Source organism: Pseudorca crassidens, chromosome 2 (genome assembly GCF_039906515.1).
Source record: "Pseudorca crassidens isolate mPseCra1 chromosome 2, mPseCra1.hap1, whole genome shotgun sequence".
Classification (NCBI taxonomy): Eukaryota; Metazoa; Chordata; class Mammalia; order Artiodactyla; family Delphinidae; genus Pseudorca; species Pseudorca crassidens.
In genome coordinates, this window is record NC_090297.1 from 573,439 (window position 1) to 600,067 (window position 26,629).

Genomic DNA, 26,629 nt, shown 5'->3' on the forward strand with positions numbered 1-26,629 from the left:
CCTCCCCGGGGGCCGCAGGGCCCGCTCGCCCCCATCTGGCCAGTGCCGGCCCTGGCTGCCTGCCCAGTGCCCCTGGACCACGGGCCGCGTCCCGTCCCGACCCGCCGAGGCGATCCCGGAGAGGCCCCGGGCTTCCTTCCGCTCTCCTCCTCCCCACTTCTCAGCTGGAGGCCCCTCCTCCCCGCCCGCCCGGGGTCGCCGGGTGAGGGGCTGCGGGCAGACTGGTCAGCACCCAGCCTCCTCCGGCAAGAGGCTGCCTTTAGCGGAGGGGCCGCAGGGTCCCTGCCAGGGAGGTCACTCCGGAGCCATGGCCACATGGCACAAGGATGGGGCCCAACAAAGGCTAAAGGATCCCTTACTGCGGGGGCAGGGCCAGCCTCAGCCCCGGCTCTCCTCAGGGGTGGGCCACGAAGCTCAGAGGCCCGCGTCGTAGCCCTGATGTGGCTGCCCCATGTTGCTGGGGGCTGGGGAGGGGTCATTGAGCCAGCCCACCATCCACAGGCAGGGGGACAGCACTGCCCACAGAGGAGTCCCCGGAACACCTCTGTGCCACGGAGACCAGGAGGGGTCACCAGGCAAGAGCGGTCCCCGCCCAGGGAGCAGGTGCCACATCCCTCCAGAGTCCCCGTGGACGGGAGGCCCTCGGGGTGGTGCTAGAGAGCTCAGCTTGACCCACAGGCCCAGACTGCCGTCTGAGGACCCTGACGGGAGGTCCAGGCCAGGCAGGGTACTCTGGATGAAGCCAGGACGACCAGCAACATCTACTGATGAGACAATGGCAGGTTCTTTCCCAAAAAGTACAGCCTGTTGCTTTATTCAGGGATTTGTACATTGCAGCCAGTTAGGGGAGACGGGAAAGGGGTGCTCAGTGAGAGGCAGATGGCTGGGGGGAAATGTGCTATCAACCGTTTTTTTCTTTTTTGGTTAAAGAAAAAAAACTATAATCAATATCCCACTCATAAGTAAAAGTGGGATGGGAAACACTTGATTGTAATCTGGCATTTATGTATATCTTCTCATTTCATATGTACAGTTTATTTGGGCACTGCTACCGTCCGTCCATCGGCAGAATACCTAAAGGTAAAAACAAATATCAGGAAGGAAGAAGTATTAACAAAAGGAAGCTCAGCAAGGTGGCTCCAGGCGGGCGGGGGCCATCAGTAGAAGCAGACGGTGTGCAGGAAGGTCCTGCCGCTCTTCTCCTCAAACTCCTGCAGCAGCTCGTCAATCTCGTTCTCCATGTCCTCCGTGTGCTGGATCTGGAGCCAGAGGAGAGCCGCCCTGAGCCGCCCGCGCCCAACAGGCAGCCCCACCCCGCCTCGGCCTGGTGCCGCCCGTGCGTGCGGGGCGGGGCGGAGGGGAGCCCGACAGGGACGGGACACGGAGCGGCTGCAGCAGGGCGGGTGGCCTCAGATGCCACACATACGCGCACTGCAGACGCTCGCCGCCTGCACTGCCCCCACCCTGAAAATGAGCAGACCCGACCCAGACAGTACCGTCGCGGGCCCGGTCAGCCAGCAAGGAAGCCCAGGGGCCGTCCCGTGCACTGTAGCGGGTTAAGCAGCGCCTGTGGCCCCCACCCGCCAGCTGCCACTAGCGTCTCTCCCGGCTGTGAGGCCCACCGTGTGTGCGGTTAGATGTCCCCTGGTGGAGAACCACCGCCCTGGAAGGAGGCGGCCCTGCCAGGGGACAGCCCCAGGGTGGTCCGGGGCCAGCTCCTCAGCCCGCCTGTCCTGGCAGGGGCTGGCCTGCGGCCGAGGCCCCTCGCTGCCCCCCGTCTCGGCCTGTGAGCAGTGCCTCTCCTCTGCAAGCTCTCGCCAGCCCGACCCAAGTGGCTGTCACGTGTGCTATTTCTGGGACGTGTCAGCCCCTTCAGCCCTGTCTTTTGCCTGATGGCCAGACCATGGGAACAACTGCTGGAGCTTCAGCAGCCACCCTGGACCATGAGACACCTTGGGAACAGAAGCTGTGCCGGGCAAAGTAACAAGAGAGCAGGGGCCTGGGCCCCTCACACAGCAAACCCGTCCAGGCCTGCCTGTCTCCAGACTTCTTGGTTAAGCCTTGTCTTCTTCACTTTTCTATCACTCACAGTTAGTTGGCCTAAATGCAGAAGCCACAGGCCAAAGATATGACCAGACACGAGTTGGGTCGGCCCTTTTGTCCCATCTAAGAGGAAATGTTTGGCTCTGAGCACAGCTGCACAGTGGCTGCAAAAGCTCTTGGGGTCTCCTGTGCCAGGGAAGATGCCCAGGGCCACTCGGGGAGGGCTGGACGTCTGGAATGAGAAGTGCGGGGGCAGAGAGGACCAGAGCCCTTTGGCGCCATCTCTGGGGGCTCCCGGGCTCCTCTAGCTGTTTGGGGTCTTGGCAGGGGGCCTAAGTCCTGGGAGCCATCTCCACAGAAGCCAGACCCCGGCAGGTCACTCACCCCTGCAATCAACCTAAAACGCTCAAAGGTGCATTCTTTAGCCAGAGCTGACTCGGTGACTCTCACCTGTGGGCACCTCTGCATTTATGGGTTTTAACGTTTGGCAGTAAGCGGACCGTGAACCGAGCGGTGTGCTCGTCACGTTCATGCTGAAGCCCTTGTGTGCACGACGCAGGCCCGCCCAGGGCCCGATACTCACGCACTGGCAGAGCTCACAGATGAGGAACGCCCCCAGGGTGGCCTCTTCGTGGTTGTCCTGGATGTCCACGTTGATCACATGCACAGGCTGGCACGTCTCCTGCTCCCTAGAATTCAGATCTGACCGTGACAAGAGGACGGAAGTCAGAGGCCTCAGAACAGAGCGCAGGAGGCTGTGCGCTGCCCAGCCTTCCTTCGGGGATGCAGTTAAGGACCAACATCAGAGCATCTGACCAGGCCGAGCACTCCCCCCCACCCCCAACCCCGGGAGGAGCCTCACGCCAAATACGGCTGGGACCGCAGGAAAGCTCGCGCTCATGAAGCTGGACCCCAGGCCACCTGGTCACACCTGCCAACTCCAGCCTGTCCCGCGGGACAGCAGCTGACAGCACCCTCACTTACAAAGCACCAGGCCCTAGTCCCTCTGCACCACACGTGCTCTTGCTGCGCCACAAAGGCCCTGAACCCGCACCGTGCTGTTGGCTGGCACAGGTGGTTTTGCCCTGGTGAACACGGTCAGCCCCAAGGCCACCATCTCCTGCCCCCACCCCCTCCCAGGGCCCACACAGGTCAGGGGCCCTCTGTCCACCTCTCTGTGGCCTTGCCCCATTTCCCCCGCCTGCCGGAGCCCACAGACGCACTGGGAACCCTTCTCCAGCCCTGGGCCAGGAACAGACGCCACGCACAGGACGGCCCGGCTGCCTCAGAGGCGCTGGACGCACAGCAGGACAGAGGGCACGGCACAGGGCCTGGCGCTGCAGCTGTTGCGCTTACCTTCCACCACCTGGTCGTACACCCGCTCTTCACAGGTGAGGATCAGATCAAACAGATCTTTGCAGTTCTGGAACCTTTCTGGCCGGGGCTTGATCCTCTTATTTCTGTCCAGCATGTGTAAAATGCCATTCTGCGTGTAGCTGAGTGCCGGAGTCAAGGAACTCTGGATGAAGGCCCCGCCCCCCCCCCCGCGTCCGCGTAGGCGCAGCCCCCCGCCCCGCCCCCAGCAGGAGCATCAGGGCGACGGAGGCACGCGGGGGCAGGCTGGGCCGCAGTCCCCCATCCCGCAGGAGACAAGTCAGGTGAGCGTGCTCGCCCCCAGCCCAGCCCACTGGCTGCCCTTGGACCCACACCTCTCCAGAAAGCAGGCCTAGTGTCTGCAGCCTTCTCCCAGGTCCGTGTTTCCCCAACCAGGGACTGAAGCTGCACCCCCTGCAGTGGAAGCTCAGAGTCTTAACCACTGGGCCGCCAGGAAGTCACTGATGGCCTTTTTCGTCCTGCAGAGTCTTGGCAAACGCTCATGCTGAACCCAAGCCCTTTGGCAAAGACAAAGCTAACCTGGAAACCCAATCCCAAGCCTAGCTCAGCATGGCAGTGAGAGAATCCGGAAGCCCACCCAAGAGAGGACACGAAGAGCGTCCAGGAGGGAGAAGCCTTGGGTGAACTGAGGGCAGAGTGAGGGGAGCCCAGGCCCAGGACCTGGAAGGGCCGAGTCCCTCGGAGCTCGGATGGGCCACACAGGTCCTGCAGTCAAGGTCTGTGCCAAGCAGGTGGCCCTGAGCTGGAAGTGCCTCCTCTGGGACCCTCCAGACAGGATCCCACCCCCACCCCCAACCCCGATGGCTGTGTCCTCGGCCCCAGGAGAGGGCTCACTGCCCCAAAGACGAAGCCCGTGGTCTCTAAGGGTCATTCTGGATAGTTTGAAACAAGCATGTTGTCCACTCTACTCGGACACAGACGAGCTGATTTAGGAACTCTGAGGGATACATTTACTGTCTTTCCCAGATTTTAAGTTATGAGAGTTCATTTCAATGAGCTCGTATTACTCAAAATACATTTCCTACCTTCTTGGATGGTGAAAACGGCTTTTAAAATACATTTAATTAAGAGTTTTCACTTGAAAAGACACTTGACTGTTAGCTGTGGGGCGTTTTTGGTTCTTGCCATTTTTTAGACAAGCGTAATAACCACGGCCACCTCATGCTGGCCTGCGTCCCCGGGCTGGCCCTGCCGCCTCCTGGCTGCCCACAGCGGCTGCGCTGCTACATCTAGGTCTTCCTCCCCAGAACCTGGTCCTTCGGACACCTGGCATCTACGTCCAGCAGAAAGACACAGGCCAGGGAGGCCCCACGTGGTGCAGGGCTGGTGGTGGAGGCTCCCTGCACTCCCACAGTGGCTCCAAGACCGGCCACCCAGACAGCCCGGCTTCAGGTGACACCAAGGCTCACGGTGACGGCTCCCTCAGAGGGGAGGCCACCAGGTGCTCGGGGGGCTCCTCAGGGTCCCCAGCAGTCTTGCAAAGCCCCTTCCTTCTTTCCTTGACCCTCAGTTATGCACATAGATGATGTAACAAATGAAAGTCAGCTGCACATAACTGAGGACAAAAGGCCTAGTTCAGAGATCAAAGCCTCACCTTCATCAGTGTAACAAGGAAGGAGTAACAGGGACCTTTTGAGACTATTTTCTGGCAAATCCCGGATACGCAGGGCCCAGGCCGTGGCAGGCAGGACCAAGGACAGCGCATGCTGGGTGCGGGTGTGGGTCCTTGAGGATGAAACGACGAAACACTGGATTCCCAGGGACCTGCCTGAACTCCCGCCTCACACCAGGGTGAGACAGGAAAAGTGGGGATCAAGATGGCGACAGCTGTCTGCCACCAAGACAAAGCCTTCCTTAGGGCCTGGCTTCTGAGGGAAGGCCCACGCTCTGTGCACGGAGGGAGGGAGGGAGGGAGGCAGGGGGCGTGCTCACCCCACGGAGGCTGGGATGCTGCAGACTCAGGGGCCGAGCACTCCTAGCTGAGCCACGACCTGCAGGGGCCAAGGCAGCAGGGCCCCGGCCACTCGAGGCATCTGCACTGAACCCACCAAGGCCAAGCCCGTGGACCAGAGCTGCAAGGGAGCCGGGCAGCCAGGACCACCCCCTGGGGCCCTGCCAGGTGGGAAGGACACGTTAGGCCCCTAGAACCACTCCCACCCCACATGGGTGCTCCCCCAGCCAACAGCGACCTTGGGCCCAGAGGCAGCGGCAGGCCTGGCTGACCACAGTGGGTAAAGGGCCAGCCGACCTGCCGAGGCAGGAAGCCTCCTTTAGGGAGGGAGAGCTGGCTGGGGCCTCCCTTTGAGCTCGCACACTTGTCAGAAATAAACCCCCCAGGCGGGGAAAGCTAGCTCAAGAGCCCAACCCAGGCGGACGGAGGCCGAGGTGGGTGCAGGCAGAGAACACGGTGTCTGGGCCCCTGCCCCTGCCCCACGTCTCCTGGGCTGCGGCTGTGCGCCCCAGCTCACGCCTGGAGCCGCTGCACCTTCAGAGGGTGGGTCTCCCCCTCTCACCTGGGACAGATGAAGGGCGGCGTGGGCACCTCCTCTGCGGTGCAGATCCGCAGCTCCTCAAGAGTGGGGGCCCCAGAAAGACGAGAGGTTCTGTCTGCTGCCACAGGAAGTACGACAACAAAGGATCATTCTGAAACACTCTGGGGTCCTACCCATCAAACGATGCAGACCCTGTCAGCGGAGAGCACGTGCTCTCGAAACTGCTACATGAGCACCGGCAAGCCTGCTGGAGCGACCCCGCGGGGGGCACTCAGATTCAGGATGGGCCCAGGGACTGTCCTGAGGGGAACACGGCAGGCACAGGGGGCTTGTGTCCAAAGTTCAAGGGCAAAAGGCAAACATACCGGCGGGTCTGAGATGCACCCAAAGGGACCACAGACCGGCCTTGAGCCAGGACCTGGGCCTGGAGGCTGCCCGTCCGGAATGGCAGAACCTGCTCTGACCCGGGTGCCCGAGGGCTCCAGTCTGTTCTAGTTCAAGGCAACTTCTCAGATGTGAGGTTTAGCCCCCAACCACGAGTTCATCCTACATACGTGTGCTCAGCACGGAAAACAGGTTCAGCTGAACGCTTCTGTCTCAACAGTGATGCTGAGAGATACGGGCCTGACAGTGCGTCCGGCAGACGTGACTTCTGGGCGCCCGAGGCAACGCCTTCCCGAGCCCTCGGAGCGCAAGCACATCATTCCTCCTGCTGCCCAGCCCAGCCATGTGGGGGGATTCGGCGAGGATGCGTCTCTGCTTCCCGTCGGACAAGGAGGGCCCGGGAGGTGGGCAGAGGGGGCCAGGCCGGCACAGAGCAGGCCCCGGTGCGCGGAGCCCATGCTGGGAACCTGGGGTCAAAGCAGAGATGCCCCCTGTGAAGGCAGGTGGCTGAGGGCAGAGGCTGGGGCCAGACCAGTGAGGAGACGGATGGGCCGATTCCAGGGCAGGGGTGAGGCGCCGACAGAACCCACATACGGGGTCAGACGCTCCCTCGGAGGTTTAACAGTGGAGCCCACGCCCCCACGTCCCCTCCCAGCCCAGGGCCCAGGCCTCTGCTGAGGACCGGCCAGGCTCCCGCTCCCCCAGGGACAGAAGTACTTCCCTTCCCAGGGTCGGAAGTGACACACCTCAGCCTGGTCGCCCACAAACATCACCCAGCGCACGTGATGGAGACAAACCTGGGAAGAGACAGCCTCGGAACACCGAGAACAGAAGCAGGATCTCCAGGTGGAGTCAGAACCCCGAGGAAGTGGGCGAGGGGGCCAGGGGCAGTGCCAGCCAAGCCCTGTCGGGAAGGCGCTTCCGGCAAGTGGCCTCCCAGGCCCGCCGGCCGCCACCACCTGTGTTCTCTCCCAACAGCCAGGCCCGGGAGCCCAGCTCTGCCCCCGCACTGGGGCTCTGGGAATGGAGTGGGCAGGGGGCAGCTCGGGCAGGCCCTGGCTGGACCGTTGCGGTGTGTGCTTCACCGAGAGAGGATGCCCTCGTCCGAGCTGTTCCTCGGATGCTGACCAAACGGAGCCCAGGGACTTTCAGCATCAGCACCTCTGCCCCCCAACGTCACCAGGCGTTTCCCGCCTCGAGGTTTAGCCCGGGGTGTGAACCCAAATCCCACGGCTGGAGCTGGCCAAGTGGGCTGTGCCCCAGAACACGCTCATCCCAGGCATCCTCCAACCTAATTCTACCTCCAGTACTGAGCTTGATCCAACTGAAACAGAAGATGCAAAACCCCTCACACAGGGGCCCAAGTGCCTCTGGGGGAAGGTCCTCAAAGACAAGGACCAGCCCCCCGCTGGCCTGGACGGGTGACCACTGGCCAGCCACGGGCAAGAGCTGGGGCTTCCGCAAACCCACTGGGCCGAGCACAGCACCAAGGTAAGCAGGACCTCGTGCCTCTGGAAGCCCACGGTGACCTCCCAACTCCAAATCCAGGAGTCTGGACCCTTGCTCAGCGGCCCTGCGCTCTTCTCTGCTGGATTCAAGAATCCACTCAGAGCCCTGCCCACCTGTGGGGCTTCCCTCTGGGGTGCCCGTCCCAGGGGAGGGGGAGGCAGCCAGGAGCTCCCTCCCTACACATGAAGCCTCCTGGGCACTGAGTGGATGTGCAGCTCTGCAGGGAAATGGGCCACCCCATCTTGGGAACAATTTAATCATTTTGCTCAAATTTTAACCTCACTACCTAACGACAACCTCGCCACCTTCATTTCAGATGGGCACCAACCGCGGCTGCACGGGTCCAGCCCTCACCCATGCCTTCCCTGTGCCGCCAACAGTCTGCTGTCACAATACCCCCAGGGTTTTGTGTCAGAGCCATTAGCCTCATAGGCCTCGTGAAAAGCACAAGCCCAAGAAGCACAGTCACTGGCCACTGGGGGAGGCAGGACGGGTGACAACCTCGTGTCTGTGAAACGGCCACATCCCCAGACAGAAAACTTAAGAACAAACTGGGTGCCTCAGACACACGTGCTGCACAAAGGACGCCCTGGAGGACAGCGCAGGGAGCCACGGGATGCATAACTGGGCCGTTTTTTGGAACAGGTGTCACGTAGAAAAAGAATGATGAAAATTAGAAAAACAAACCTCTTGAGCAGCATGTGCAGAGAGGGTGCTCCAAACGGCCTGAGGCCCGCAGGGACCAGAAGCCTCTGTCTCGTGAGCCGCCCGTGGGGCCGGGGCCGGGGCCGGGCGAGCAGGGCCACAGGCAGCCAGGAAAGGGCAGGACAAACTGAAGCAGAGGAGCGACTACAACTCCCCAGACTGCAACCAGGCAGCGAGGTCGCTTCGGTCGGGCCAAAGTCAGCAAAAAATGAATTGGGAAGTAGCAAATACGTTTCATCCGTAATCATGTTCTACACACACTAGTCACAGGCCCAGCTTCCAGAGCACGTCCCGGTCGTGTGGAGCCCCCCGGAGGGCAGCTGCCATCCCCCCCACCCGCCGCCAAGAACACAGCCTGGACCGGAAGGCGAGGAACACTCACCCGTCTGATCGACCAGGGCCCCTCCACCAGCCCTCCCGGGACGGGCGCAGCATCCTAGGGGCTCTGCTCGCCCGGCCTCTTCTGCACGGGGCCTGGGGCCCGGGAGGCAAGAACCCGCCATCCCTCTTCTTCAAAGGAAACACTCCCTGCACAATGGTGTTAGAAACAAAACAAAACAGTGACGGCCAGAAAGCAGACTCTGCAACCCTCCAGTCCAATGTCTCCTCCTCAGAAACCCGACCTCAGAAGCCGCCTTAAGTCAGCCTGAAGGGGACAGATGGCAGAGACAGACAACACCGTCTAACCAGGTGCGGCTTTAGCAGACTTTAAATAATACAAGTAGGGCTTCCCTGGTGGCACAGTGGTTGAGAGTCCGCCTGCCGATGCAGGGGACACAGGTTTGAGCCCTGGTCCAGGAAGATCCTGCATGCCGTGGAGCAACTAAGCCCGTGCGCCACAACTACTGAAGCCTGCGCTCTAGAGCCCGCGAACCACAACTACTGAGCCCGTGTGCCACAACTACTGAAGCCTGCGTGCCTAGAGCCCGTGCTCCACGACAAGAGAAGCCACCGCAATGAGAAGCCCGCGCACCGCAACGAAGAGTAGCCCCTGCTCGCTGCAACCAGAGAAAGCCTGCGTGCAGCAACGAAGACCCAATGCAGCCAAAAATAATAAATAAATTTATTTTTAAAAATAAATAAAAGTGGTAGACCACTTGTCCAAATAGGGTAAAATGCTACATTTATTTAAATTTAAGAGGAAGCTCAAGAAAATATTTTTTTAATAAATTGGCTGAATAAAAATGCAATGGGAAAAATATCTTTAGTCTTAGTGTTTTGTTTCAAATAGACACGTACCTACCCTCCAGCTGTGTGACATCATAAAAATTTTGATCTCAAAACAAAAGAGAAAACCTGAGTCCTAGGCTGGAGCATTTTACTTACTTTTTGAGAAAAAACCCTCAGATCATGAATTAGTCTGCAAATACCAAATCACTTCTACATAAATGGTTCAAAACAGACTAAATCCCAAACACCACAGGGCGGCGGGGGGGTGGGGAGGGTGCGGTGGGGGAACAACGTGGTGATGCTCTAGGTGCCGATCTCCTGGCCGCCTACCGCCCACCTCCAAGCAGTGCCCGAGATCCACCCCAAACACTGTGAGTTCAAGGAAAAATAAAATGACCCCCACCCTCACTGAAATTCCACTTACTGAGTGATTTAAGCAGGAACAGCACCAAGCCCAGGGTGGCCACCGACCCAGATGTCCCTGGATGACCCCCCGTGCTCCCTGCCGAGCCCTGGCCAAGCCTGGCGTTCTCGAGACCACGCAGTTTGCACAAGAAACCAAACCGTCTGGCTAAGATGGAGGGAGGGTGGGGGGCTGGCCCAAGAGGCCAGTGGTCATTGCAAACCAACCCACCTGTGCCCAGCAGGGTTCCCCGTGGGGACCCGCGGGAGCAGCCAGGGTCGAGAGGCCTCTGAGAAACGCAGCAGAGGAAGGAAGGGCCGCAAGCCTCCCAGGCAGGAAGCAGCCGAGAGAAGGAGCGCTGCCGAGTGTCCCCAGCTACCTGGGACACACCAAGGGCTGCCCGACATGGCCTGGCAGAGCCTGTCCTGACAGACTGTCCGTTCTTATTCTGGTGGTCATGGTGACGCCCTGCCTGTCCTGATGGGGCTGGGGTGGGGTGGCTGTGCTCCTGCACACGAGCCAGGGAAAGGCCGACGGCGGAGTTCAGGAGCTTACAGGTGACGCCCACGCACCAGGGAGATGCTCCACGAAGTGTCCGCGGAGATGGTGCTTTGGGGCCAGATTCCTCGAGCCCAACCGCGTGCCAGGGAGACGCCCTGCCCTCAGACACGGACGTGCGACCCAGACCCTCCCTGAAGGCCCCCATGACAGTGCTTCTCTAGTTTCCAGGATGTGTGTCCCCAAAGACGCCCTGCTCAAGTCCCTCGCTTTAGAGGATGGCATCAGGAAGGTGCAGGTTCACGTGTGAACGGGGCATCTCGGGGGCAGGTGCCTGGGGCACCTAATGGCGACGCAGCTTGGGCACAAGGCCGCTGGTGTACGCACTCCTTCAGTCTCCATCCACATGAGGAGCGGTCAGTGCCGAGGTGGACATGGCTGGACCCCGTCAGGGTTCAGGGCCAGGGGGAAAGCCGTACCCACGCGCTGCTGGCACCTAGACCCACACCCGCCCACGGCAAGGCCCGCCCAGCCCACTCCCACACCTCCTCAGAAGCCCTGCCCTGAGGCGGGGGGGAGGGCATTCCTGATGCCCACCCAGCCCCCGACCTCGGAGCTGACACAGCTCACCCGGATTCCCACCGGCCGGCCAGCCCTCCAACACTGGCCACAGGCCACGGCCACCTCAAATTCAGACTCCAGACACATGCCAGGTGCCAACGGGAGGGGGCCAGAGCTGACTACTGCTCCCCCCCCCCGCCAAGGAACCCTGACAGCCCCTCACCTGTTATGGATGGAGACACCCTCCCCTCCAAGGCACCCAGTCTGTGTTTTCACGGCAAAGCAGCATGGATGCAAGAGGTCTCCCTCAAGCCACGGGGCTGGGGCAGCACAGGGGCCCAACTGCAGCCCCCCATGGCTCTGAATCGGGCCCCTTCCTCCCTGGAGCCGGGGGGCGAAGCCAGGGCAAGAGCAGGCCGGTAGGCGGGCGGGTGGCGCTGCAGCTGCTGTGCGTGGTCACGAGAACACTCAGCCACCAGCCGTGGGAGCGGCGTCCTCAGCACACCTGGGTATGAGCAAGGCTGACAGCAAAGAGCTTTAGGCTTGAAATACTCTCAAAGGGTTGTGGCGACTGCTGGGACCCTCGAACATGAAGAGCCGATGCACCACAAGCTGTCACGAGGCCCCACCGCTCCTGAGGCTGGCGGCGGGAGCTCTGGCGTGGTCTGCAATGGCCTCGCCACCCCGGTCCCCAGTCAAAGTGAACCCACCAACGCGGGCTGCGGCGTCACCCACCGGCTACACGCTGCGTCTGCACCCCACCTGCTGCAGGCTGTGGGGACCCCGACCTGCCTTGCTGTCGCCTCAGGAGGGACCCCGCAGCCACCTCGGGCAGCCAGCTGCTCGACTCGGGGCAATGCCGTTCAGACATGCAAGCTTCTCTTCCGGCCACATGTGAAGTACCTGAAGGCCTTAACTTTTATTTTAAGCCTGAGTGCTTTTCTAAAATCCAAAAGCTTAAGCATCAGTAAAACTAGATCAGAGTTTCCCTGGGAACCAGTGTCTGGCTTAGGAATACACTCATGTGTTAAACAGACACTGTTTTCAGTAACCACTTGAAACCACAGCTGCCAACCAGGGTGAAATGAGATGGGGTCAGATAGGCGAGCTCACGCCAGGCACGCACGGGGCCAGTGAGGGTGACCAGGGACCGCCCACGACAGGGGTCAGGCAGGACACGCTGAAGGTGGGAGCCCAAGGGGCTTGGACTTGAAGTGCAGGAAGTGTCCTCAGGGCAGGGCCGGGCAGCCACCCCATGCCACCGAACGCAGCAAGAGAAGGCGAGGAGGGTCTGACGAGACCCCAAGAACAAGGTTCTGGAAAAGCCCAGGGGCCTTGAGCAGGACGGAGCTGCTGTGTCCACTAACCTCGTACCCAGGATGGAGGCCCGGAGGCTGTGGGATTTATACTCTTAGAAATTACATTTATTATTACCTTTTACTCCAAGACAACAAAAATTACACAGTGGAGAAGTGAGTATACACATAAATTAACCTAAGGCCTAAAAGACAATGAAATTGAGAAACTGAAAATGAATAAACAAATAGTTAAAAAACAATCTAACCCCAGAGGTATTTAATTACAAAAGAGCCACAGGAGAAAGAGGGAAAGTATGCGAGATACAAGTTCAACACGCAGCCTCCACTTACAGGGTAAAGTCAGGATCTGGGCGAGTGTTAGTTATATCTGCACTGAAACTCACTGTTTGGGGAGCAATTGGTCACATGTATTAAAAATCACATGAACTATATTTAGAGCTACCCATTCACTTGCTTTTTAAGACAAGTGGTTTTGTAACTCACAAAGCAATTATCCAAAACCAAGGAAAGATAGCTCTCCTGGAGCCGTGAGGACACTGCCAGCCTCACCTTTCCTGGCGGCCCCTCCTCCGTGACTGGGCCCAGGGACCCTGTTCCTTAGGTCACAGATTGGCCAGTCTTACATTTAGAAGAAAATGACTTATCTTCCCCCAAAAGTGCGCCAAGTAGGCTGAGGTTCAGCTGCAGATTCTGCTCAACTGATGCTGGAGAGCCCGGGAGGAAGCTCAGGTGTGGAAAGTGGCTCAGGCAGAAAATGGAAAGATCTGGAAGCCTCTACCAACTTGACACAGGAGGTACACTACAGCCCCCAAACGGAACACCAAGTTTGAAGCTGCTCTGTATTCAAAAGGACTCCAAGGCAAAGGGATGAAAAAACTTAAGGTCCACGGGAACATTTACACATAAAAGAGGACAGCTCAACGACAACGACAAAAGGACAGCTCAACTTCGGACGTTAGGCAGAAGCTAGCTCCTAAAGACCCGTGCTGTACGACCTGTGGATCAGAAACGTCCAGAAGAGGCAGAGCCACAGGCGGGGACTGGGCCAGCAGCTGCCAGGGGGCTTCCTGGGGGGAAAACATCCTACAGTCTGCTGAGCGCACAGCCCCGTGGACCCGCGAAGCCGTGCACTTGAAGCAGGTAGATCGTCTCACAGTCAAGGACAGCTCCCGCCTTAGAGGCGTCCGAAGAGAAGACCCTCTTACATGCCCGGGGAGGGTCAGGTGAACCCAGATTTCCTGCACTATCGTTGAGAGTTCCCACAGGGGGAGGGAAACGTAAACCTCACCAGGCTGTCTAGCTCCTCACAGGGCTGGGCGACATCAGGCAGGTGCTCTGCGGCCACACCTGTCACCGCAGGACCGAGGCCGCAGCCTCTCAACCCAACCCACTCCTGCTTGTGGCGAGAAAACCAAAAGCAAAACCCCTATTTACAGCCAAATAATGAACAAATAAACTGCTTGGCTACTAACGACTACAGACCAGAACCCACTGAGGGCTCGAGAACCACAGGGTCCCAGGCCCCAGCCCACAGGGCAGAGCGGTGCCCAGGCAAAGCCCGCAGACGTCTCCAGGGCCCATCTGTGCCTGCCAGCCACTTGGCCTCAACTCCCCGGCTCTGCCCAACAAGGGGCATCTTCTCTTCCCTGAAAACTCAAACGTTTGCTGCATGTCGTTTTGCCCTCGGGTCCCATCTTGCAATATTTCCTAGCTCTGCACTGTGAGCTGCAAAAGCCGCGTCTGCAAACGCCCGGGTGTTCTATGCTACAGATTCAGGTTTTGACCTCGTCTGCCGTGTCCTGAGCACGTGGGGAAACGCGGGGCTCCCTGCCCCACACCTGATCACCAACCCTGCCCCAGTTGGCAAGGCCTCCGGCCCCCCACCCCCTGGCATCCTGCCAGCGTCCCAGTGGACTCCCCGTCCCCCACTGCCGGCAGACGCTCCTCTGTTACTGGCCAGGGGCTGACTCAGGCAGAGCTGAGCATAGTGCCAGACACAGCCTTGTTTTGCCCCTTCCCACCCCACCCAGAAGGTAGAAATCCCACCCAAGTGAAGCCAGCAAAGCGACAAGGCTCCCTCCCAGAGGCTCGTGAAGGGCAGCCAACGTGGGGGGGGTCTACGGAGGCAACTCCCCTACACGGGGCCCGGACAGCAGGCACAACCATCCCCTGGACTGGATGCTGCTGGGGAGACCACAGGCCTGTACAGTCACCCCGAGAGGAGAGTCTGAGTTCTGAGAGGCTGGGCTCTGCCCCTTCGTTTAGAGCCACCAGGGACACGCACAAAATCCCTCCAGATTTGGTCTACAATGTGTAAATGCTGCCCATTCCCAGAAGTAGCTCTGATGTGAAAGACCTAACTTACAATAATTAAGGGAGTACAGACTAAGTGCATTATCTGTTGTCGTTTCTCTTGTTGAGTTTAAGTCTTTAAAAAACGAATGGTGCTAACTGAACAATAATCTTAAAAAATACTGGGTTGGCCAAAAAGTTCTTTCCAGTTTTTCTGTAACATCTTACCCTACAGAAAAGCCCAAAGAAATTTCTGGCCAACTCACTAGATGGGGTCTCAAGTTAAGCTTATCAACAGAGAGTTTTCAGTGCAAGAACCAAAAGCCTGGAGTTGGATCACAGCTTTCCCAGGGGAGCGGCCGTGGCTGGCGCCTCTCCACAAGGTTAGGACGGCTCTCACCACACGGCACCGCCACGCGGAGCCCAGGACACGGCTGGCGTCTCCCCGGCAGTATGCAGAGCTGTTCCTAACGTGGTCTGCGCCTTCTGAGACAGGAGTGTGTGCGCAAGGTGCGCTGCAGGGTCTCTTGGGGCTCCCACACCCCCGGGAGGGCCTTGGGACTGCATGGGGCAGCGGGGGGTTCTGGTGGGCGTGAGTCCTGGACCCCCAGCATCAGTGCCCGGCTGGGGCACTGACGAGAAATACCTGCATTTCTGCCCCAATGCCCCCACCCGACGTTTTCCCTTGCAGCTGGGGAGGAGCGGGCACGGGGTGGAGCGTGCAGCAACCACCAGCGTCCAGTGCGTTTTGCTGGAATGACCTCCGGGGCCCCTCGCAGCTAAGTAATCTATAGGTGTACAGAGAACATTCGTAGTTTATTCACAATTGCAAGAACGCCGAAGTGAAGGAAGCTTTCCACCCGGTGTCTATACTCCTCTCGCTTGGGATGTGTCTGGTCTCCATCCTGAGAACCACCGTCACTCATGGTAACGTGAGGTGTCCCAGGAATTTAAAGCAGCCCGGGGTGACCGTGAAGTGTCTGGTCAAAACCCAGCCAGCAAGGATGATCTTAATATCCACAGCCTGGGGTCACATTCACACGAATCTGGCTTTAAAATACCTTCCTTTCCCGTGAGTCTTAGGAAGCAGACAAAGTCTGTTTTGTCTCTTCCTGAAAGGAAGTCAAGTCCTCTCAAATTCCCTGCTTCTAACATGCTTCCTTCGGCACCCAATGTGGCCCTCTCATGAGCTGACCCTCCAGAAAGAGCACCAGAGTGTGAGGCAGCCGCCCGTGAACCAGTGCACACCCACGCCCACACCTACCTGCAGTGTGCAAAGCCATGGATGGCGGGGTCCCACCTTCCTCACCTAAGCTGCTCTAATACTGTATCACAACCTTCCCCGACTGTGTCCACGTGGACTGCAGCCCACGGCCCCGAGTGGCTCCAACCTCTGGACGGTCCCGTGAGCACCAGAACAGAAACCCAGTGACCCCGCACACCTCAAATGGGCCGCCGCGTCCCCTGCCTCACAGGTGCCCCTGAGTGGTGCCCACAGGTGACACCTGTCAGAGACAAGCACACAGGGTTAAAGGGCAACCACTGGGATGCAGTTCTTTGTCTTTCCTAAGGAGATCGTTGTACATCTGGTCATATGTGGTTTTGAAATCATAAACGTTTGGCTTGTCGGGTGCTGGTCCTGGAAGCTTCACATGAGTTCCTGTTCCAAAGGACCGGACACTGAATCCTCGTTTGCTGAAAGACACAAAACGACAGAGAATCACAGTTGGACTAAATGAGACACAATATGCTAAAAAGGAAAATGAAATGGGAAATGGACTATATGAACGATTTTGTTGGTCTCAAAGAACACGTTTCTCAATTCTTAACTCTAAGTATTTTATTTGCAAATTTAAAAAAATCCTGTAGCACGTTACACAAAAGCTAGGTGAAGCCAATCCCAACAGGAGACAAAGGATCCTGGAACGTAGGGGAACGAGGTGGATGTCTGTGATGGCCACAGGATAGACACGTGGTAGAGGGAAGATTTCACCTAGAACGTCTTGTCATCTGACTCCTGTCCTGGTCTCTAGAACGAAACCATTTGTCCAGGTTTCCAGCTGCCGTGATGCAGGCTTCCCAGGACCAAGAATAGAGTTTCCGGAGCCCCGGAGCAGAGGGACACTCCCCCGGCCTCCTACCTCGAGGCGCCAGCTGCGAGGGCCAGAGATAAGGGAATGGCTGAGTGTCTTCTAATAAACTGAGGGAACCTCCTTGACAGGCAGCGTCCACGAGCCACAGTCGCACCCTAAGCAAGAAAGGTCATCGCACACACTGCGGCCCCAACGCCATCCTCACTCAGACCCCAGCTGCAGACCCCATGTTCCCTCAAACTCACAAGCGGTGAAAGCCAACACTGGGAGTGTTCAAAGCGTCTACGTGAAACGGCCTTCTCATCCTAACCTCGTGTTTATACATCACTAAAACGTCCGTGTGGAAGCATCCCTGCCTGCCAACTCAGGAGCAGGCCCCAGGCCCACCAGCCCCGACGTTCTCCTCACGGCCCCGCAGGCTCTGAGGCGGCCGCGGTCACTGTCTCAAGCTTTTTTGTACATTTTATTGCAGCTCAGGGGTGTCTGGCCACATCTGGAGGCCCACGGAGGAGCGAACGTGTCCATGCACACATGTCCCAGCACGTGGGGAAGCCCAGGTCTGCAGGCGCCACTCCCCCAATCCCTCGTGGGCACCGATGCCTCTCTGCTGAAAGGCGGACAAATAAGGGAGGAAACCTCACTCGGCCCCCAGCGCCTGTGGAGCGAGACCCGTGGTCTCTCCCAGCAGACACAGCACTTCTAGAAGCCCAGCCCGAGAGTCACTGTCCCTCCCACAAAAGACAGGAAGGACCCACAGGTCACTTGCTGTCACTGTGAGAACGGGGAGGGACGCGAAGAGCGCAGCCACTGCGCCTGGTGCGACAGAGCCTCACAGACACACGTTTTTAAAGCACTTCTCATCCGGTTTGGATCAAACACCTTGCCTGAGTCCTCTGAAGCTGGTAATGTCCCTCTGTCCCTGGAAGGCCCGAGCTGTGCCCTCAACCAGGCCCCAGAGGTCACTGTGATGGAGAACACGGGGGACAACAGGCACGACTGAGGAGTGAATGGGGCCATGGCCACCTGAGCTGTAAATGGACAACAACCAACCCAGCCCCAGTTTACGTGCAGCTCCGGGCCCCGGCGACACGGAGGCTGGGATGCAAGGGCCCAGCCACGCGGGCACCTCCACCCACAGGCTCCAGCAGGTGCCCAACAGACCACGTCACCCAACCCGTTTCCTCACCAGGTCAGGTACGTACAATAAAAGAAATGTTCTCTGTCAAAGGACCAACAAGGCAGGGATGAAGGCCCCCTTGACAACAGCCGCGCGGGGGTCACACTCTCCCAAGACAGTGACCGGGAACAGGTCACGGCCACGGGCGCCATGGGAACACACAGCAGTGGGCCACGCTTGTCTTGCTGGCTTCATGATTTGCCACTACTCCACAAGAACTGCCCGAAACAGAGAGCTTATCCTCATAGTGCCAAGCCCCTCACCCCAAAAATACCCTGGAGGGAGCAGGTCCTTGAGAGAGGAACGTGTGCTATGGAAAAACACTAACCCACAGAAGCAAGGTCCCTGAGGGCTTGGAGCTGAGTCCAGTCCCTGCAGAGGGAGCCCAAGGTGTGACCCTGCCCGGAAGCGACACAGTGACTGCGTGAATCCAACTGCTCGACACGCTCCTGGGGCCACCCCGGGCCTGTCTCCAAAGGCCACGTATCTGTTCACAAGATCTTGGGAGAAAGGCCTGTCTTCTGGTGGATGCTTTAAAACAAGCCATTTGAAACCAAACAATGAGTGAGTTAAGTGTGTGAGAGAGAGTGCCTTTACGGGTCAGAATGCGAAACCACGCTGAGACCACCCTTCTCAGCTAGCTACCCAAGAAGCCTGCTCCAAAAGGGGTCCCAAAAATCATTTGGGGGAACCGTGGGAAAAACAAAACGCTTCCCAACAAAAATAAGTGAAAGATTCATTTAGACACAGTTCCTCCATCACTTTTTAAAAAAAAAATCAGTATTTCTACATCTCAATCATCCCTTTGAGATACTTACTCATAATTAAAGAACTTATTTACATGAGCCCAACTCTTAAACCTAAGTTCAAATTTATTAAAATGAGCCCAAGCACAACTACTCTTGAAATACATTAATGAAATATATACTGAACAAGTCTTAATTTAGCCAGGCAGCAGCAAAGGAGACTGTTAAATCCCCAATGGCTAAAGTTTTAAGACTGAAAAACCACCACCACTTCTACTGGTGGCAGGTTAGCCATTCCATTTTTGATCCAATGATATTTTCTGGAGCTTGCTATATGTGCTGGGGATTCAGCAGTGATTGAAACAGACCTAAATCCCTCTCCTCAGATGCTCTGGGAGTGGGAACAAAGTAGGTAACCCTCCAGGACACAGGACGGGGGAAGCGCAGAGATGGCAAAGCTGTGGGGCTGGGGGTGATGGGAAACAGGGTGCCTGGGGGCTCCCAACACATCCTGCACCCCGTAATGCAGGCCCCAGACAGGACCCCAGGGTGTTCCTGGGGTTGGCGTAGGGCATGTGTGCCACTGAAAAACTGCCCATAGGGTTCCCAAGAGGCCCTAGGTGGAGAGGTCCCAGCACAGGGTCTCACATGCCCCTGACTCCTGCCGGGGCAGCGAGCCTGAACTGCCCGGGTGGACAATCTCCTTCCCTTACCTCCTGTCACAACAGGGGCTGAGGCGTGCGCTAGGTGTCCAAGTGAAACACTGTCCATATCCCTAAAAGTAGATCACCCCAAAGATAACCTGGGCCCATTTTCCACACGGCTGATCCCTAACAGGGCTTCTAAGAGGATGCCTGCTAGGTCTCTGAAAGGCTGGGTGAGGTCTCTCCTACTAGAAACCGTCGGGGGAGGGGGGCCGCAGCTGCCCTCTCCTCACTGCCCTCCCTAACTGCCTGAAATGTTACTCAAGCATATTTAAAAATAAAATGAAACCCCAAAAGAGGAATTTACTGGCAGAAGAATTTAAACTGCACACACAAAATGAAACCCAGTTTGTTCTTCCCCCAACAAAATGGTCACAAGTGGCAAAAAGGCTAGTTAACAACAGAAGCCCTGTTTCTTCTAAGCTCATGCAACTGACAAAACAGCCCATCTTGTGTGTGACTATGTACAGTGACGATGTGTTTCTCACATAAAAGGACTGAGCGCTGTAAAAATATTGCTGACCACCGAAAGGCTTTGTCTCAGGGGCCAATTATTTTGTATGTTAAACAAATCTTCCAGACAAGTATTTATCAAACTTGTCTTTATAGGTATCAAAAATCTATCAGAAAAATATAGAAATTATGTTACACATTAAGATACAGAAATGTTAAGTTATAGAAAAGATTACACTATCATAAAAAACATTGGGGCTTCCCTGGTGGCACAGCGGTTGAGAGTCCGCCTGCCGATGCAGGGGACACAGGTTCGTGTCCTAGTCCGGGAGGATCCCACATGCCGCGGAGCGGCTGGGCCTGTGAGCCATGGCTGCTGAGCCTGCGCGTCTGGAGCCTGTGCTCTGCAACGGGAGAGGCCACAGCAGTGAGAGGCCCGCGTACCGCAAAAAAAAAAAAAAAAAAAAAAGTTGAATTTTGGGAAACAGAATTGTTTCAGTTGTTATCCTGATGCCTAAAGGTAAAATAATAAAGTTAAAATGAATACCAATCAAGAAAACACCCAGGGCTTCCCTGGTGGCGCAGTGGTTGAGAGTCCGCCTGCCGATGCAGAGAACACAGGTTCGTGCCCCGGTCCGGGAAGATCCCACATGCCGCGGAGCGGCTGGGCCCGTGAGCCATGGCCGCTGAGACTGCGCGTCCGGAGCCTGTGCTCTGCAACGGGAGAGGCCACAACAGTGAGAGGCCCGCGTACCGCAAAAAAAAAAAAAAGAAAACACCCAAATTTACAGTATGGGTTATGCCATTTTTTTTCTATTTTCTATAGTGTGGTTATTAACCTAATTCAAAGCATTATTGTGGCTAAGACTGAAATCCTAGACCACTGCAAACCTTCTGAAAGTAGGACCTGTCTCTGAGTAGGACACAAGATGCTTACGAGCATAAGTCACCTTTACTACAGGTAAAATCGCCCACTGCTTAATCAGCCGTTTCTAGCTACACAATGACCTCATGCTTACCCAACACAGATCAACTGCTCAAGCACCATCACACTATAACGCCTGCCTGCAGTTTCACTGTGGTATAGCCACAAGCTGGGAAGATCAACTTCCTGAAATGTTAATATTCCAGTAAAGTTGATGTCACCCCTAGTAAAACGTCAGCCTAAGCACTTCCCAATGTTTTCTAGGGTTTATTTTATTCTCACCCTCCCATAGGTCAAGAAGAAAACAAAAGGCCTCTCAGCATGAGATCACCACGCATGGAGCTTGTCAAACGTGCCACTTTGTTTAGCGCCCAAGAGAGCTCCTGCTTAGATGTCCCTGCTCCAGGCCAGCTCTTCCTCGACCCTGGCTTCTCGAAGGCCAGCTTGCTCTGCCGGCCACTGTCGGCCTCCCCAGGGTGCAGGGCCAGCAGAGTAGGGCCTCAAGATCTGGTACTTCAGCTGTTCCAGTCCCAGCACTGCCCTAAGCGCTACTAACCATGGTGAACCCGCTCAACTATCTTCCCTGGGCTCGACCTGTTCTCACCTACGGAAGGTTGGAGATGATGATCCTTAAGGCAGGGGAAAATGTTTTAGCTGCTGGAACTGATACCATGCTTGGTCTACCCAGTTTCGTCTCAATGTTCACATCCAAACAGAAATCTACCTTCTTCCAACCAAGCCTTCTGGTCTTAGTTCTGCCTCCTGAAGACAAAAAGCAAAAAAACAATGCAGAGTCCCTTAAAATCTATGATGGCAAACGTGTCCCCTGTAGGCACCTCTTCTAACCTTATACACACAATTTCAAATCTTCCACCTCCCCAGATAGTTTCCAGTTTACCTTCCTCAAGTGTACCCAGAAACAAAGTATCAAAAATGCAGCCAAAGGGGCCGCAGGGGATAGCGGACAATCCCTCCCTGGTTTAGAACAAGAGGCTTCTGGAAATGTGTTCAAGACAAGGGGAGAGTTTAGCACCGTCTGGGAGAGTGCTGTGTCAAGCCGCCTGGGCTCACTCAGATCCTCAGATCCCAGCAGCCCTGAGACTCAGTCCCCTCTGGGAGAGGCTGTCTGAGTACCTCCATCCCAGTGTGGCTAGAGTCCACATACTCTACTCATGACATTAAGACTTGAGCGCCCCACCCCAAATCGGAGAATCACAGGACCTCAGCTGACTGTCGCACTCCCCGCAGCCTAGATCCTCCTCCAGCCCGCGTTCTATCCCATCAGTTCTGTCACTCATCCGTCAGCACTGGAGCCCCTTGTAGCCAGATCCTTGCTGTCACTCATGAGCTGGGGCTTCTTGCTCTGGGTATTATCTCCTCACCTGTGTACGTGTGCACATCCTAAGAGTTGTGAGGACGAAATCAGATGGCATTTGCAAAGCACCTGGCACAGAGGAGCTCAAGAGACTGATTCTAACCTTTTTTCTTCCACATCTGCAGCCTCTCTGCTCATCTTCCCAAAATCAAACTGCCCAGGAAATTATGATTGAAAACAGTAATTTAGAGAAGTCTTTCTTTAAAATCTGTTTTGAATTGCTACGATTAAAAACAGCTTCCAGGGCTTCCCTGGTGGCGCAGTGGTTGAGAGTCCGCCTGCCAATGCAGCGGACACGGGTTCATGCCCCAGTCCGGGAAGATCCCACATGCCGCAGAGCCGCTAGGCCCGTGAGCCATGGCTGCTGAGCCTGCGCGTCCGGAGCCTGTGCTCCGCAATGGGAGAGGCCACAGCAGTGAGAGGCCCGCGTACAGCAAAAAAAAAAAAAAAAAAAACCAGCTTCCAAATATCAGCAGGCCCCTTGACCTCTAACAGAGAGTCTGGAACAAAAAAATAAATTAATTGGTTCCAAAGGGACACCTTAATCCACAGAGTACAAAGAACAGGAGGCTCTGTGGAAATAAACATAGTCTTCCTGCACCCCTTAAAAAACCTGAATGGCTCCAGGACTAGTATTTCAAACAATTTAGTCTCAAAAGATCAAAAATGATCACCCCAGGGAACATTATGACTAGCTCTAGAAAACGCCAACATTTATTAACACTTGTATTTGACTTCTCAGAAAAATACAGCCTGAGCAGATTTTCAAGGGGGCAAAAATAAAATTGGGTTTCACTAATAAATGACCTAGCGTGCATGCTTGATCAACTACATTCCTTATGAGAGTTCATTTCAGAAGTTTTCCTATGCATAGTTTTATTTAGTTGTAACCAAACTGCATACACAATTTTCCTGTTTTCACTTATACATTTCTTTTTTTGGCCATGCCCTGCAGCATGTGGGATCTTAGTTCCCCCATCAGGAATTGAACCTGTGCCCCCTGCATTGGGAGCTCGGAGTCTTAACCACTGGACCGCAAGGGAAGCCCCTCATGGTACCTTTTTTTTTGTTTTTGTTTTTTTTTGCGGTACGCGGGCCTCTCACTGCTGTGGTCTCTCCCAACGCGGAGCACAGGCTCCGGACGCGCAGGCTCAGCGGCCATGGCTCACGGGCCCAGCCGCTCCGCAGCATGTGGGATCTTCCCGGACCGGGGCACGAACCCGCATCCCCTGCATCGGCAGGCGGACTCTCAACCACTGTGCCACCAAGGAAGCCCTATCGTACCATTTTTTAAAATTTATTTATTTATTTAATCGTACCATTTTTAAATGCTTTTCACAATCATCTTCAAGGCCTAAGTCTCTAAATCTTTTATAAGCTCTACTAGTTGTAACAAAAACCATCATATAAATTTCTTAAACATCCTTTTAAACCCTGTAAGTTATCGAAAGAGATAAAGCCATAAATAATTTTCAAAAGTGAAAACGACACAAAAAGTTGTTCCATCTCAACAGCAATTTTAAAACTAAAGGGCGAGATACTTTTGCCCCAGCAGCATGAAAAGATATAAATAATGCCCATATTGTGAGGAAATGGGAATTCTATAAACAGGTACTTTCCTGGAAGGCAGTTTGGCAGAATGTATGAAAATGTAAAATATGCCTACTTTTTGACTCAGCAATTTATGCCAAGGAAATAACTAGAAAAGTGTACAAAGATACTTAAAATGGCACAAGAATGTGGACATTATAAAACTGAAAACCAACCACCTGTTACGGGGAGTGGTTACCAAAGTGACTGCTGCACAGGATTGCTCTGAGTACTGGCTCATGGTTTTGTAACCACTGCTATTACTCAACATGAATAGATATGTTCAAATCCAATGTATAAATATAAAAGCAGAAATGAATATTGAAATCAAACTATGTTCACGTTCTGTGGAGAGATTACCTAACAGTGCTCTGGCCTCCCTTCAGTGTGTGTCCGGATGCCTGCAAGAACATCCAGAAAGAAGGGTGTACCCCAAAATGGTACCGTGATCCTTATCTTCTTCATCTTCTATATTTTCTACAGCGAGGATTTTTTGCAACAAGCAAATACTATCATTTTAACAAAGGAAAACACCCCCCAAATATAAGCATTTTAGAAATTAAAGATTCACGTCTAAAATAACTTCACATTCATGGTACAAATAATGTATGTTACCCTAAACTTACCTCCTTTTGCCCTCATTCTGAATCTACTTTTCTCATGAGTAAATTTGAAAAATAGTAAAATGGGTAAAAGTACACAAGCATTCCTACTTGGTGATTATTTGGGGGCTCTTCTGCACCCTCATTTCCGCAGGAGACCCAAGGCTGTGCCAGTTACTTTGAACTAAGCAAGGGCTTAAATCTTGCTGGTGACTGTCTCAGGACTATCAGATAGGCAAGACTTTGGAACTGATTTACTAACAAAGTTGCTACAGGAAATTTAAAAACATTTCCTTTTGTAAGATTTCACCCCAACTTTGTTATGCAGATAGAGAAGAGCTTAAATAAAGGATCACCAGCCAGAACCAGCAGAATGAGGTGGTCTCCAGATCACTTGTCATTCTAATTAAAGACATTAAATTTTATTTTCCTTGAATAATTTTCCTGGAGCGTGAACCTTGCAATCTTTTCCTTAAAGTTACCACTTTTAGTGACTCTGAACAGATAAATGCAGTTTGGGGATCAGATCCAGCACACTGTAATTCTTGCACTTTTCCAATTTTAAAACAACTTTACAGTTTAAAAAATTCTAGTTTAGAAACGAACTCCACATTGGTTTATAAGGTTCGAAGCATATCACACTAGACCAAAAAACATTAACTGAATACTGCAGACAGTGTGGTAGATGTTAGGAAGAATTAAACTCATAACTAGCAGATCGTGGACACCTGGTGCGTCCAGCTTCATTAAAAACGAGGGGCGAGGGAGAATTCTGATTTCCCCAGGAGAGTCAAAGCTGACTGCCGTAGTAGGAGAAGCAGCGAGGCATGGTTGTCCTGTAATGTCCACATAAGAAAACTTCAGAAGAAACGGCAGTTTCAACTTTTACTATCAAAGTTAACATGTACACCAAACTTTAACTGTAACGCAAGGTGTCAATTTCACATTCTGTAAAGTGATTTTGAACGAAAAAAAATTTATCAAACGGGAATAACATTTTATTAAACATATACAACACCGGCGTCACAAAAGGGGAGTTAGCACTGAAACGTGAAACCAAACTCACGTGTGGTTCAGAAATTATCGACTGGAGATTTTCCAAGGGAGGAGAAAGGATTTTTTTGCATGAGACTTGAAAAATGTAGATAGAAGCAAATACACAAATGCATGAAATTAAAATAGGCCATTTCCGTGTTTTTACGACTTGTTCTATCCTGAGATCCTGTCGCGCAAGTTTTCCATATTTGATAAAAAGGCGACACGCCCTGGACACAACCGGCCTATCCTCTCGTGGACCCTAACCTTCGTCTTGCAACTTACCGCCTCACTGCTGAGCATTTTACAGAGACCATGATTTTCAGATACACAGACGTGCGTACGAAGTAGACGCGAACAGCATCAGCCTTTCAGGTTTACTAGCAGTTTGAGGTTTCAGCGACCCGGAAACATTTCGGCTCAGAATGTGAATTTTTCGCGACGCTAAGCACACGTGGGGGACCGCGCGGCGGACCGAGTTTTGTCGATTCCTCGCTGCGCTCGGCCCTGTAGCCAACGAGCCTGGAGGCGGCGAGGCCTCTCGGCCGTCCTTCGGGGGCCGCCGCGCACCGCCCGCCTGGGAACCTGGGCCGCCCAGCACGGGTCAGGGAGAACCGGGGCCGGGAACCGCGGCCGCCGCCACACAGCACGGGCCGGGAGCCGGAACCGCCCAGCACGGGCCGGTCGGCCGGAGGGACGGCCGGTCGGCCGGCGTCCGCGGGGCGCGCTGGGCCAGGGCGGATGCCCCAACTACCTGAGGATGTTGTGCGCCTCCATGCTCCGGTTCTGGTTGCTCGAGCACACCACCGCCACCCGCAGCGGCGATGACGGCATGGCGGCGGCCACACGGTCCGCGACTCCCGCTTCGGGACTCCCACCCAGCCGCGCCGCTTCCGCGCGAGCAAGATGGCGGCCCCGGCGCCCGGAAGTCATTACGCGAAGCGGCGGCGCCGGCGACGTAGCGCGTCAGGACGCGCGGCGCTGGCGTGTGTACGGCGTCCCAGCGGCTTCCCAGCGCCGGCCTAGAGAGCTGGACCGCGGGCCGTGGGAGGCCCAGCTCCCCGGGCGCCAGACCGGCCAGCGAACGCGCCGCTGCTTCGGGCGCGAGCGCCGAGGCCGGCGCTTGGCACGGAAGCCTCCTGGCGCCCTGCGTTGGCG

At 55.5% G+C, this 26,629-nt stretch overlaps 2 protein-coding genes across 3 annotated transcripts; one reads left to right on the plus strand and one right to left on the minus strand.

The window, feature by feature from the left end:
• Positions 1 to 783: 783 nt before the first annotated feature.
• On the minus strand, positions 784 to 26,576 carry SSU72 (SSU72 homolog, RNA polymerase II CTD phosphatase). 2 transcript variants are annotated; one of them, XM_067717691.1, is made up of 7 exons: positions 26,226 to 26,365; positions 21,474 to 21,631; positions 20,492 to 20,658; positions 16,323 to 16,466; positions 3,400 to 3,539; positions 2,627 to 2,745; positions 784 to 1,259 (listed from the first exon to the last, which is right to left on the minus strand). In XM_067717691.1, exons 3-7 carry the CDS (start codon positions 20,623 to 20,625, stop codon positions 1,158 to 1,160), a joined length of 639 nt encoding a protein of 212 aa, XP_067573792.1. In that variant the 5' UTR covers positions 20,626 to 20,658; positions 21,474 to 21,631; positions 26,226 to 26,365; the 3' UTR covers positions 784 to 1,157. The 2 variants fall into 2 exon arrangements, with proteins under 2 accessions (XP_067573792.1, XP_067573791.1); XM_067717690.1 differs by lacking the exons at positions 20,492 to 20,658; positions 21,474 to 21,631 and having other exon boundaries at positions 26,226 to 26,576.
• Positions 5,366 to 7,937, plus strand: LOC137213180 (nascent polypeptide-associated complex subunit alpha, muscle-specific form-like). Its single transcript, XM_067717688.1, has 2 exons — positions 5,366 to 6,718; positions 7,044 to 7,937. Exons 1-2 carry the CDS (start codon positions 6,537 to 6,539, stop codon positions 7,807 to 7,809), a joined length of 948 nt encoding a protein of 315 aa, XP_067573789.1. The 5' UTR covers positions 5,366 to 6,536; the 3' UTR covers positions 7,810 to 7,937.
• Positions 26,577 to 26,629: the final 53 nt, after the last annotated feature.

What these genes read in the sequence shown, in the direction of transcription:
- SSU72 (XM_067717690.1), bottom strand. Translation starts at nt 26,404, where the DNA reads ATGACTTCCGGGCGCCGGGGCCGCCATCTTGCTCGCGCGGAAGCGGCG. An exon ending in CTTAGGAAAGACAAAGAACT is followed by an intron (nt 3,540 to 16,322) that starts GCATCCCAGTGG and finishes TCCGGCACTCAG; the next exon opens with CTACACGCAGAATGGCATTT. An exon ending in TCTGTGAGCTCTGCCAGTGC is followed by an intron (nt 1,260 to 2,626) that starts GTGAGTATCGGG and finishes CTCTGGCTCCAG; the next exon opens with ATCCAGCACACGGAGGACAT.
- LOC137213180 (XM_067717688.1), top strand. Translation starts at nt 6,537, where the DNA reads ATGCTGAGAGATACGGGCCTGACAGTGCGTCCGGCAGACGTGACTTCT. An exon ending in GGACAAGGAGGGCCCGGGAG is followed by an intron (nt 6,719 to 7,043) that starts GTGGGCAGAGGG and finishes TTCCCTTCCCAG; the next exon opens with GGTCGGAAGTGACACACCTC.